Genomic DNA, 13,199 nt, shown 5'->3' with positions numbered 1-13,199 from the left:
ACTTGCTTGATATTACACCAAAACCCAAGGTGGGCACCAAAAGCACTAGCAATTTGGGAAGCTGCCTCATATCTGCTTTTTTCTTTAAAAATAACTACCGGTAAATAAAAATGCACGCCAAAGCAGCTCCACCTGTGAACACGGCAGGTCTGGCTACGTTCATGACTTGGCAAGCATGAAAGGTCACCGATGAGGTCATGCAGGTGCGAGGATGGGGTGCAACTTAAGTTGTGAGCTGCAACCCGATAGCCCAAACTCGAGACAGCATATGACAGGAGGCGCCCAACTCAAAATAGATGTGGCGAGCTGAGGAGTGCAAAAAAAGAGGACAGGCTGAAAGCTCCTACCAGTTGTCAAAGAATCTAGCTGAGTGGAAACCTATTGCCTCACCCCCAAATATGTGGAGTTGTGCATTCAGACCAGTCCTTCCCCTAGACTTTCTACCACCAGGAAGCACTTTACATGCTGAGGAAATGGCCAATGCACTCCAGACATGCCCCCAGAACTGCTCTGTGTTGCAAAGGATTCTGGGATACGTACAGGTTCCCCCAGTTCACCGATTCCTTCTTCCAAGTCTGTCTCCAATCTGCTTTCTCTTGGTGCCCACGCATCAGGATCCACCCATCCAAGGACTCAGTGTCCAGTCCTTGATAGGTAAAGGTAAAGGTACCCCTGACTGTTAGATCCAGTCGCGGACGACTCTGGGGTTGCGGCGCTCATCTCGCTCTATACGCCGAGGGAGCCAGTGTTTGTCCGCAGACAGCTTCCGGGTCATGTGGCCAGCATGACTAAGCTGCTTCTGGCGAACCAGAGCAGCACACGGAAATGCCGTTTACCTTCCCGCCGGAGCGGTACCTATTTATCTACTTGCACTTTGGCGTGCTTTCGAACTGCTAGGTTGGCAGGAGCTGGGTCCGAGCGACGGGAGCTCACTCCGTCGCGGGGATTCAAACCGCCGACCTTCTGATCAGCAAGCCCTAGGCTCAGTGGTTTAAACCACAGCGCCACCGTGTCCCACCCAGTCCTTGATACTCTTGTACAAAGATGAGAGCCATTGTTTCTCTCTCTCTCTCCCCCCCCCCCATTTTGGCTCCTGGCCTCGCCCACCACTGGGATGCATATTCTCCAGAAGGATTGGTCTGCCAGGTTGCCCACAGGCAAGCTGAACAAGGGCTCCCCCCTCTTCCAAATAGTCGCCACAGACAACACCAGCAAAGGGGAATTATGTATGCAGCTCAGATTGCTTGCAATTACTCACAACCGTCACATTCTCCTCTCCTGCCCCCTCCTCAGAGTGTATTAAAACAGGAGGGAAAGTATTTTCACAAAGGTTAACTAGAAACATTTATGTGTCTTCTAGAGCCGTTATTGCCGCAACGTAGCTTCCCTCGCACCACTCTTCACTCCTCCTTGTGAAAGAGGGAAAACTATTACTAATGCCGCCATTATTTTGCTCTATTACTTTTCTACGGCGCGCTGCAAAGAAAGCAATTTTAAAGAACACGCGCCACACTTATCATAATCAGGCTTTCCTTGTAGCATTTTCCAACAAGGCAGAACTCTCCCGGGAGTTGCGAGGGGAGAAATAAGAAGCTCCGTTATGGCTTCAGCTCCCGGGGCTGAGCTGACAGCGTCTGGAGTCGACGCCGGTCTCTCCACCAGTTGGCCGGTGAAAGAATCACAGGGGGCTTGGGCCCTGTGCTTGGTTGCCACGAATCAAGCATATCGCTTTGGAGAAGAGGACAGCTATCAGTCATGATAGCTCAATGGAACATCCCTGCTCAGAGGTAGTATACCTCGGACTGCCGGAGGACAAACAAAAGGGGATGTCTGATGTCTCTATGTTTGCAGAGTCAAGTGAATAATGCAGATGGAGGAAAATAAAGACATCACTGAGGAGAACTGAATAAAAGCAGCACATAATGTGAGGAGAAACAAACAGAGGGGGTTGGTCTTACTTACAGGCCTTGCTCGTGGCAGGAAGGTATCCAACAGTGAGACTTACCGAGGTGGGGGGAACTCTCTCAGAACTACGCAGGCAATCAGAGCACATGTTACCTCAGCAAGGATCATGCCACTCTGGGCGGTTGCTAGGAGGCACATCCACACACACTCTCTTGGGTGGTTGACTAATGGTAAACAGAATTAACCCTTGGGTTGCTAACTGAATGATCCCTGCTGCTGCAATTCCAACACTCTGCTTCTAGGCTTGCCACGCACCAGAAAAGGAATAATACACTAAGCAGACATTTAGCCTGCAGCAACGACGTCCTTCTCATCTACCAAGCACATTTAAGGAAATCTTGTGTGTGTGTGTGTGTGTGTGTGTGTGTGAAGCTCTGAAGCTTGGTTCAAATACGTGGTGCCCATTCAAAAAGAAAGAAAGGAGAGGAACCATCCATAAGATCACAAGGGCCCTGCTCCATCAAACCAAAGAGCCTTTCAGCGCTGTGCTGCAAAACCAGTGGCCCTCCAGATGTCATTGGAGAGTCTCAGGTTACCCATCCATGCAACCCTCTACATCAGGCATATGCAAACTCGGCCCTCCAGATGTTTTGGGACTACAACTCCCATCATCCCTACCTAATAGGACCATTTGGTCAGGGATGGTGGGAGTTGTAGTTCCGAAACATCCAGAGGGCTGAGTTTGCCTATGCCTGCTCTAGATGCTGCCTATTCTGCCCCAGCTTACCCCACCTCCATATTCTTCACTTCCTTTGTTATTCCCATCCTGTGCTATCTTATAACTCCATGGGTGAGATCTTCCAGATATTGCTGATTTCCAACTCCCATCACCCCTGACCATTGGTCATGCTGGCTGGGGCAGACAAGAGCAGGAATTCAGCAACATCTGGAAGGCTGCAGGCCCCCCCATCTGTGACTAGTATTTCCTAGAGTTCCCAACTTGATTCCTCAAGGAAGCCAGAAGTTGATGCCCATGATTTCCAGATGCTGTTGTGTCCAGCAACCGACAGTCACAGATATGCTGTCTTTGAACATGGAGGTTCCACCGCGGCTCTTAGCCAGAGTCTCCACTATGCCTGAAGAAGCCACAGAGAAGAATGGAAGTATAAGCAGACAGATTCGATTTTGGGAAGGGTTGGAAGAAGAAGAAGAAGAAGAAGAAGAAGAAGAAGAAGAAGAAAATCCAGCGGATGATGGAACTGCTGCAACACAAACCCTGGAGGGACCTGAAAGAGAGCAGGTGGCCAGGCGTGAGGCAGATGTTACTTGCGGATGGCCAGGAAAGGCTGACATTTGGGCTGGGTTGTCTCAAGGGGATGCAGAGAAGTATTTGGGAGTGGGAGAAAAACAAAGCTGCATTGTAAAGGAAAGAAGGAGAAAAATAATTTCAGGGTGAAAGTGCTGACTGTTTCGACTTAGTACGGAGGAGAAAAATGCCGTTTGCAGCAGATGTTTCCACTTGGATTTGTATGAGTTTCACCCATGCTTTGGCCGCATGAGCGAGACTGTGCAAGCTCAAACCACATAGCCCTTTTCAGAAGAAGAAGCACAAATGGGTGAGTGTGTGCATGGATGCAACATTAGGCCACGTGATTGGAAGACAGGATGAAACGTCTTGATTGGCTAGCTCAAGAGCCTGCGTCAAGCGTCTCCAAATCAAGCAGCTGAACCTGAGAACGTGGATAGTGCAGTTCTCAGGACCGGATTCATGGCCTAGGATTTAGGCTCTTTTGTGCATCATCCGGATTAGAAGGGATCTGCTGGATCAGAGTGAAAGTTTGTCTAGGCCAGCTTCCTATTTCCTACAGTAGCCACCTCCAGGAAGCCCCCCAAGCAGGGCATAAGCACAATAGTCCACTTCTATCCTTGTTCGCCCCTGCCCTCAGGATGTTCATATACCACTTATTTGTTGCCCCCCAAAGAGGAAACACACCAACACACACAACAGAACAAAGATTTGCTTAAAATTTGCACATTCTATATGTACAGTGGTACCTTGTTTTGTGACCGGGATCCGTTCCGGTGCCCCAGTTGCTAGCTAAAAAGGACGCAGGGCAAAGCACCGGGTCTGTGCATGTGCGTGGAGTGGTTTGCGCTTCTGCGCATGCGCAAGCAGCAAACCCGGAAATAACCCGTTCCGGTACTTCCGGGTTTGCCGCGGACGTTCACCGGAATGGACGCTAGACGAGGCGGACATTCGCGGAGGTATTACTGTACAGGTGTAATTTTTAAAAAAATAATTACTATAAACTCAACACAGCTCTCTGTGGCTTCCCCCAAGGAATTCTGGGAGCTGTAGTTTAAATGTGCTAAGACCCCTCTTCCCTTCCTTGAGCTGCAATTCCCAAAGTAGTTTCACAATTAATGCCACTTAACAGGGAACTCTGGGAGGGAGCAGGGAGTCACCTAGCAACTCTAAGCACCTTTAATAAACTACAGCTCCCAGAATTCTTTGGGGGGGGGAAGCCACTACTGTTTAAAGTTGGGCATCATAGTGCTTCAAATGTATGAAGTGAATGCGACCCAAGCTTGCGTGGACAGAGTGGACCTTGATCCTGAAGGTCTGAGTTCGGATCCTCAACTCCAGCAGACACCAATTAGATTGGATGCAGGGCTGACAAAAGCCAATCTCAAGGGCACACATATTTTAGCTGTAGCTGCTGCAAATACTGTGAGGCTGGAGTGGGCAGAGTTCAGGCTTGCAGGATCTGTTTTAGTTTTTGCTAGATCCACCAACTTTTGCAGCCAGGTGCAAAAGTCATACATGTAGAATTAAACACTTCTGAGACCAGGATATTTGAGCACCAGAACTGAATGGTGCTTACAGACCTTCCTCACAAAAATCTACTCCTGGTTACTCAAGCTTTCTTCAGTTCAGAAGTATAATTTAGGGCGGCGGAGGCAGAAGGTTGTGCGAATTGTGCTGCTTCAACTGTTGAAGAGCTGAGAGTCAGAAATCCTTGACTATCCACTGCAAATCTCCCAGAGACCTACCGGTAGATCCTGATCTACCCACCGATGGCAAAGAGTTATTTAACAACAACAACAGTTATTATTTAGAGCACATTGTCAACATGTATTTTACACACAAACAACAAGACAGGTCCCTGCCCTCAGGAGCTTACAGGGAAGGAAACGGGAAGGAAGACGAGAGAACAAACAAAATGGCCACAGATCAATTTGGACCGGCGAGAAGGATCCCTTCCTAACTGAAAACATGGCGACCACCCAGATCCCAAGCAAAATCCTGAAATTTTCACAGTCAAAAAATGTTATTCGGGGAAGCAACACTAGGATATACAGAATCCCACATGTGGTTTCTTCTCCCTCCTGTTAGCAGGGTCCAAACAGGGTGCGGGGGGGGGGGGTTTCCACTGTGTCTCTCCAGCAGTGATAGGACACAGCTCCCCAAAGCCCCCGCCAGCAGGGCCAAAGGTCAGGGAGGATGTGAATGATAGTCCAGCAACATCTGGAAGACTGCAGGTCCCTTCCCCCCCTGCTCTGAATCTTATTTTTTTCTGAAACAAGTGTTCTGAATACTTGGAAAACTTTCCTCACCCAAAGAGGACAAGTTAAAAGACAGACACAGAGAGAAAAGTATAAGCCTCTAACAAACCACAAAGAGCGACACTGTTTTGTGTGTGTGTGTGGGGGGGGGGTTAAAAAAGGAAAAGATGTCCAACCACGCTCTTGACCTGGGCTTTGTGTAGATTAAAACCCTCTTCTCTGTGGCTATTTCAAACTCTCCCTGCGGATTGTGTAAGGGCGCAAGGCCTTTCCTGTTCAAGCAAACCCCTTGGTCTTCCACGTACGCAACACTGCTCCCTCGCTGTCCTCATTCCCTAACAATAGCCAAGTTTTCAAAAGGAACACTTAAAAAAAATTTATTTCTGCAAAGCACCACCTGCCCTCGATTCCCCCAGAAAGGTCATCCAAGCATCACAACATCGTTCCGTTCAGGTCCTACGGTTTAACCTTCTTTCAGGACAAAGGTAGAGGAGGAAAAAACCATTTTAAAAAGAATACCTCAACATGGCTCCATGCAGATCTTCACCAGTTCCTGCTTCTCAACTGGTTGAGCTGTTTTTGCACCAGAGACCTTGAGCCTCAGCTCTTCAGCTTCCTTTGTGGTTTGGCAATATGCGAAGACATCCGTTCGCCAGCAAAACTTCCCCCACCTCTCTCTCTCTCTCTCTCTCTCTCTCTCTCTCACACACACACATGCACGTTTCTGCACCAAGCAAAGGCCTTGGCGTTTTAGCACTCTAGAAACACTTTTAAGAGCAGAGGGGAACTCTCCCATAATTTATTAGAGAGATGTGCATCAACATTTCAATTAAAAAAAAAATCTGCTACTCCAGAAGTTGAGTTTATATCAACCACAATTAGATGAACACCATTTTTTATGGACGCGAAAGTTGATGGTCAATGCAAGATTTCTTCTGTTCACAGACCACCAAGCTAAGTTGCGAGTGGATGAACAGTTGAGTGTGTGCTGGCCCCAGGGGTTTGTCCGTGAAGCGAGGTCCAAGTCCAGTCCTGTGTCTAGGGGTCCAAAGGAGGTCAGTCCGGCGGGGAGCGAGGGAGGGAGCAGGTCAAGGTCCAAGGCAGGTGCAGGCACAAGGTTGCAGGTTGAGCATACGCTTGCAACTAAGTTGCTCACGCAACTGGGGCTGGGTGTGGCTGGCTTTTATCTGGCCCTATGCTTAGGGCGGCCCCGATCCTCCGGAGACTCGCCTCTCCTCCGGGCCTGGAGGCGAGCACTCCTCCTGAAAGCACTTAGCTCTCTTCGCCTCTCTGTCCTGAGCCTCTGCAGCTCAGGAGAGGCTGGTGGGTTACTGGACCCAGGGGCCGCCTCAGCTTCCTCTGAAGAGGCTGGGAGTGGAGCACCTGCAGGCAATGGGTCCTCCCTCCCATCAGGAGCCAGAGCAGACTCTGCTGATGCCTGCACCTGGGGATCCAGCACAGGTGGGGATCCTTCAGGCTCAAGCACAGGTGGGGATCCTTCAGGCTCAAGCCCTGGCCCCGGCTCAGCTGGTTCTGGAGGCGGGGAATCCTGTGCAGGCTGGGATCCCTCAGGTTCAGCATCAGAGTCTGACTCCCAGGCCATCACAGAGTGAGTAGCTTGTGTGTCTCTCTGTGTGTTTTTCAGCTAACAGTATCAGAGAAACCCATGCTTAGGGTTGTCATACTTCAAAAAGTGAAAATCCAGACACAAATGTTGCTGAGCAAGAAGTTTCTGAGCTATTTTTTTTTTAGGAAATTCGCCCCCCCCCCCAATCAACTCTTTCAACTTTGGGTTGCCGTACGCCTGAGTTTTCCAGGACATTTTAACTTATTTTCAGAAATTCTGCTATTTCTGACGGACGAATCTCAGATAGATCTGGGAAGTTCCAGATGTATGGCAGCCTTACCCATGTTCACGTCCCTACTCAGCCATGAAGCTCACACTCTCAGCCTAACCCACTTCACAAGTTTTTAGGCATGGGAGACATCTTAGATTTGGTTTACATTTTTAAAGGTGAGCATACAAAATTTGAACTACCTGGAGCAAAACACAAAGGGTTATGCAGCGATCCTTCAAAAATCCACCCTTCTCTGAATTTTGCAATGCAGATCTCCAGCCAAGGGCTGTGTACTTTTCTTTACGAAAACACATACCCCAATGCACGCATTAGTGAAACAAGCATACAATAATGCATTATATGAGGAATGTAGGCTTTGCCCAACTGTGTATATTAGGGAGAAATTTGACTGTGTATCGACTTGAAATTTCTGTAAACCAAATGTGTGGTGGATAATGTGCAGAAGTATGGTTTTCATAAGTGAAAATCAGGAAGAGTGAGTTTGTGTGTGCTCAACGCTTTCTCTGCCTCTTGATTCTCGTCTGAGAATCCCCTTTGGTCATTTTAAACCTTTTTTTAAATCTCCACCCTCCAGTAGTTAGGAATCCAAGACCGAAAACAAGTCTGATCCGACATGGAAGCAGGGTTGGGGTGGGAATAGATTGGCCTTATGGTTTTAGGGAGAGCTGATAGGTTTGAGAAGGTTAAGCACCCACCTCTAAGAGTTGCTGTACTTGAGGGAAAGGAATCTTACAGCTGGGAATGGAGGAGAAATTCAGCTTGGTTCACATTTTCTGTTCCCAGAAAAATAAGCAAGCCAAAACACAACCATCCTTCAAAATTTGCACTTCTCTGAATGTTGTGATGCAGTTTGCCAACAAAATAATGTTTACTAAAATGTGCTTAATATTGGAAAGTGTGCCTAAAATGTATATATCAGAGAATGTAACGTTTAAAAATGCATTATGGTAGGGAAAGTTGCATACAAAATACGTAGCTTAGGAGAAATGCTTGTGAGTTTTCATGAAGACTTTTTTTTTTAGAAGGAAACTGATAGAGAAATGTGGGGAACTAAATAAGACTTTGGGGGAAAAGTGTATTATTTTCTTTCCATTCTTAAATTCAGTTTTCCAAATTTAGCCACCAATCTTTCTTTCTTTCTTTCTTTCTTTCTTTCCTTTTTCAAAAAGTTCTTATGAAAATTTGTTAGCATTTTTGAAAAACCGAAATTGACAGATCTCGCTATCCCTAATTACTGAACACTTCTATTAAATAATGGGAGTCAGCTCTGAAAAGGACCAAGAACTCCTCGTCTCATATTTTTTTTGCTATTCTTTTATTTTCTCTTTCCTTCTTCAGGAATGTAAATAGTAGAAGCTGTACACTTCCTGCCTACAGATTCTTCTAAACAAGTGTCCCTTCCACATTTACTCAGCAAACCCAGCAGTAGCTATGCACATTTGCTGAGATAACATGCAGTTGCATCCCTTGGATCTGGGCTTTATTCCAGGGCAGATGGCATGGATATAATGAAGGCCTAAGCAAGGGTGGCACCATGCAGGTTGGTAGTGGCACCCTCCACTTAATTTTGATAGGTGGCACAGCAGCAGCAACAATGCTACCTTAACCAGGGAGCATTCCTGTCTTGCTCAGACCCCACCTGGAGTACTGAGTCTGATTCTGGGCACCACAATTTAAGAAGGATACTGACAAGCTGGAAGGTGTGCAGAGGAGGGCAACCAAGATGATCAAGGGCCTGGAAACCATGCCTTATGAGGAACAGTTGAAGGAGCTGGCTCAGAAGAGACTGAGAGGAGATATGATAGCCATCTTCCAAATATCCCAAGAGGTGTCACACGGAAGATGGAGCAAACTTGTTTTCTCCTGCTCTGGAGGGTGGGACTCAAACCAATGGCTTCAAGTTACAAGACAGGAGATTCTGACTCAACATCAGGAATAAAAGGTATTTGACAGTGAAACGGTCTCCCTCGGGAGGTTGTGGACTCTCCTTCCTTGGTGGTTTTTAAGCAGAGGTTGGATGGCCACCTGCCATGGATGCTGTAGCTGTGATTCCTGCATTGCAGGGGGTTGGACTAGATGACCCTTGGGGGTCCTTCCAACTCCATGGTTCTATGATTCTATGAATCACGCATATCATGGTGTAAAAATGTGTGTGTATTAATATTCTTATAAAATTATGCTGATGAAATATAGTACAGGACATATAATATACAAGTTGGGAGAGGCTGGCATACCACCCCCCAATATATATATATAATCTGTGCCCATGTAAGGCATCAGAGCTTCCACTTGCACAGAATTAAGTCTTTCATGCCACCACCTCACCTTTGACTCAATCTAGCCCCTTTCACCACAGCTGACGGAAGAAAACCTTAACCATCGAGGACCTAATTGCTCATCTCGCCGTCTACCTAAGTGCATCGTGCTAATGAAAGTTAAGCCTTCAAGGATTACAGGGAGAGCCAAAGTGACAAATTATTATGCCCATCTCATAAAAGAAATATTGCTGCAGAGAGAGAGAGCAGAAAATGATTTGCCAAAAGCCCCTCTCAGTAATGTGTAACATGCTCTAATTTTAGACGATCCCCCCAGTCACCAGAGGGTTTGCGGCATGTACAGCCAAGCCCAGCTCAATCAACTGACTCTCTCTCTCTCTCTCTCTCTCTCTCTCTCTCTCTCTCTCTCTCTCTCTTTCTTTCTCTGCTTCTCATCTCTATGGCTGCAGGTCATGTTATCTCATGAATGAACTGTTATGTAGGTCAGTCAGGAACTGGCTCCTAATTGAATGTACGTTTCGGCATTGGCATTCATGCCCCAGATATCAACATTCTTGATAAAATGGGGAGAAAGAAGCAGTGCTCCTAATGGGAGGGGGCTGGGGAAAGAACTGGGGGAGGGGGGCAGGCTGTGCTGCAGGGAAAGTAGAGGGGGGAGCTGGATTTATTGGGTCAATCTCAGAGTTGCTACATGTCCTGAAATTACTGGCATTGAGCGGGGTACAAACTCAGCATGCACTGGCCATGCATGCAAGTAAATCTAAAAAAAAATTGGGCAGTGCCTTAAATGAACTCAGGTCAATACTCCATCTAGCTTGGTGTTCTTGACACCGATTGGTAGAAGCTGTCCAATGTCCCAGGCAGGGGGTGTTCAAGCCCCTAACCTGGAAATGCCAGGGATTGAACCTGGAAGCAGATTCTCTATGCCTTGGCACGCTCAATGGAGCTGACTCTACTAGCAATCAGGTTTAGGGCTGTAAGCTTGATTGATGTTTTATGTTTGTGTTATGTTTTATGATGCTTCTGTTTTAAATAAGAGTTTTAGGCAATGCTGTCAGAATGACAACGCAGCCTGGGTCAGTAAAACACAAGCACAGAACATACACAATGCACGAATGCATAAAATATAAAGGTTGCAGTGTGGCATACGACAGTTGTGTAAAAGAAGAACAACTCAATTTACAACTCCTGCAAATTCGATAATCTATATAGCACCCAAGCTGTGCTTGATGGTTAGGGGAACCACAGGCCCAGGAGATGAATGTGCGCCCCCCCCCCCCGTATTCTCTTTCTGTCCCTTGGCCTGTTTCCCAGGCCACACCCCTCCTTGGCCCAGCTTCACTCCCCTAGTGCTTTTATCTGGCCAAAATACATCCTCCAAGCCACTTCCTTGCCTGTATGGAACACAGACAGGCACAAAACTGGCACCCATGTTTGCGACAGATGTTCTCCAGTGCCTAAGTCGAACTCTAGACACATGAATGCCTGCCTGCCTGTAATGTGTCTATTTATTGAACTGGTGAACTGATCACCACCTAAGATTTATAGGGCTGAGAACAAGCAAAGGTGAGATACAAGATCGAATAACTATTGGCAGGTAGGGAAATGTGGCCATGCTTATTTGGGTAAGATTTTAGCTCATGCCTTCATTGCTTTCAACAGGAGTATAGCTACAGTTTCTGTAATCTTCTTATTTGTACCAGGCGAAAGAGGGAAAACGTTATCTTATCTGTCCGCACACAAACACACATACATCTGCCCAGTATATTTAGAAACTGGATAGACCATGTGAGCTTATTCCATGAAATTACTTCAAAGTCTGAGCTTGGAAGAGCAGCCGAGTGAGAGGCTGAGCTTCTGTCTCATTCTCCAGTTGCCTGAGTCACACTTTTATTTATACGATGTTACGGAGTTGAGCCTTTAGGGAGTGTTCCACATACAGTTTGCAAAACGCTTAACTAGCCATTTGTTGATTTAATGTCACAATCACAAGGCAGATGCGAAACGGGAGTTACAGTACAAAATGGGTCGGATGAAGCAGACTCATGCAAGACAGGCCTATGGAAAGGATTTTCAACCACGGCTTTCCAAATAGGCCCTCCAGTATCAGAGGCAGCGTACCTCTGATTTCTGGATGCCTACTCTCTCTTCTCCACTCTTGGAGTACTCAAGTCCTGCTTGGAAGCTTCTTGTTGCCATCTGTTATGAACTGGCTGGATGCAGGTGAGTGGGGTGGGAGGCACCAGCTGGGGAAACCCCAAGGGACCCCTAGGGAAAGAAGGCCCAGAGCCAGGGGATTGGTGGTGGGACAACGATATGTGGTCAGAGGGAGAAGAGGGAGAGGACTAGATGGAGAAGGTATCAGAAGCTGAAGAGGCAATAGGGTTTAGTGAGCAGGAAGAGTCTGCGGCAGAGAGCAGCCCAGAACCAGAGGCAGAAGAGGAGGCTGGAGAGGAAGAGGACCAAGAGACAGCAATGAGTCAGGCTGCTCAGAAAGCCAGGCTGTCTCTCCTTCCTGCAGTGACCAGCTCCTCTCTCTCCTGGTCTCCCAGAACCCAAAGAGGTATGAAGAGGGCCAAGCAAATACAGGCAAGACAGAGGAGCCTCAGCTTGCTCAGGAAGGAACCAGGGGAAGGAGGAGATTTAAGAGAACTGTGGCAAGGCAGGGACCTTCAGTCCTCGCAACTGCCTCATTGGGGCAGGAGTTCCTGTGCTCCATAGGCCTGGCCTCCTGAGCTGTTTGTTTCTTTGAATAAAGAGCTCACTTCACTGACACCGTGTGTGAGTCAGTGCTGACCTGCTACTGGCTCCCGCCCCGACACCATCTGGTTGGCCACAGTGAGAAAAAGAGGCTGGACTATATGGGCCTTTGGCCTGATCCAGAAAGGCTCTACTTATGTTCCCAATGTATGAACAGCAGAGGGAAAGTGGTGCTGGTTTTGTTACAGAGTGGTCCCCATGCTTCTCTCCCCACTCCCCCCGGCATATGTGCAGTTTCCCCAGTGTTTGGAAAGCAAAGTACCTGCATCTATATGTATAGTTTAGAAAAACACACTCAAGCCACAAAATAGGTATACACCTAGGATTAAATTGGAGCCGTTTGACTGGAGTGTGTGTGTGTGTGTGTGTGTGTGTGTGTGTGTGCTGTTGTCAAGATATACTCCAGAGGGAAGCAAATGCATTGTGAATTAAATTACCTGCAATCCACAAGGAGGAAGCCCCATAACTACTGCCAGGTTTACTTTACAAGCTAAGATTTTCAGTTTCTTGAGGCAGTCAGATTCCACTCGCTAATGGACACACACACACACACACACACACACACACACCCTTTGCTAGTCCATTTCTACTGGTTGGCGGAGTGCAAACTAAGCTGTAGGTAAAGGTAAAGGGACCCCTGACCATTAGGTCCAGTCGTGTCCGACTCTGGGGTTGCGGCACTCATCTCGCTTTACTGGCCGAGGGAGCTGGCGTACAGCTTCCGGGTCATGTGGCCAGCATAACAAAACCGCTTCTGGTGAACCAGAGCAGAGCACGGAAACACCATATACCTTCCCGCTGGAGTGGTACCTATTTATCTACTTGCACTTTG

At 47.5% G+C, this 13,199-nt stretch overlaps 1 protein-coding gene across 22 annotated transcripts in view; it reads right to left on the bottom strand.

The window, feature by feature from the left end:
• The window catches only part of CELF2 (CUGBP Elav-like family member 2), a 515,803-nt gene that overhangs the window by 245,171 nt on the left and 257,433 nt on the right, over positions 1–13,199 (bottom strand). Inside the window, exon 1 of one of the 22 annotated variants that reach the window (XM_033161688.1) lies at positions 5,992–6,085. The exons of the other annotated variants lie outside the window; for them this stretch is intronic. Coding sequence (XP_033017579.1) covers positions 5,992–5,999 — 8 coding nt within the window. The 5' untranslated portion in view covers positions 6,000–6,085. Of the gene's footprint in view, positions 1–5,991; positions 6,086–13,199 lie in introns of those variants that run through there. 22 annotated transcript variants of the gene reach the window in all.

This window comes from Lacerta agilis, chromosome 10 (assembly GCF_009819535.1).
Source record: "Lacerta agilis isolate rLacAgi1 chromosome 10, rLacAgi1.pri, whole genome shotgun sequence".
Taxonomy (NCBI): Eukaryota; Metazoa; Chordata; class Lepidosauria; order Squamata; family Lacertidae; genus Lacerta; species Lacerta agilis.
Note: the sequence above shows the minus strand (reverse complement) of the source record. Positions and strands in the feature narration are given on the sequence as shown.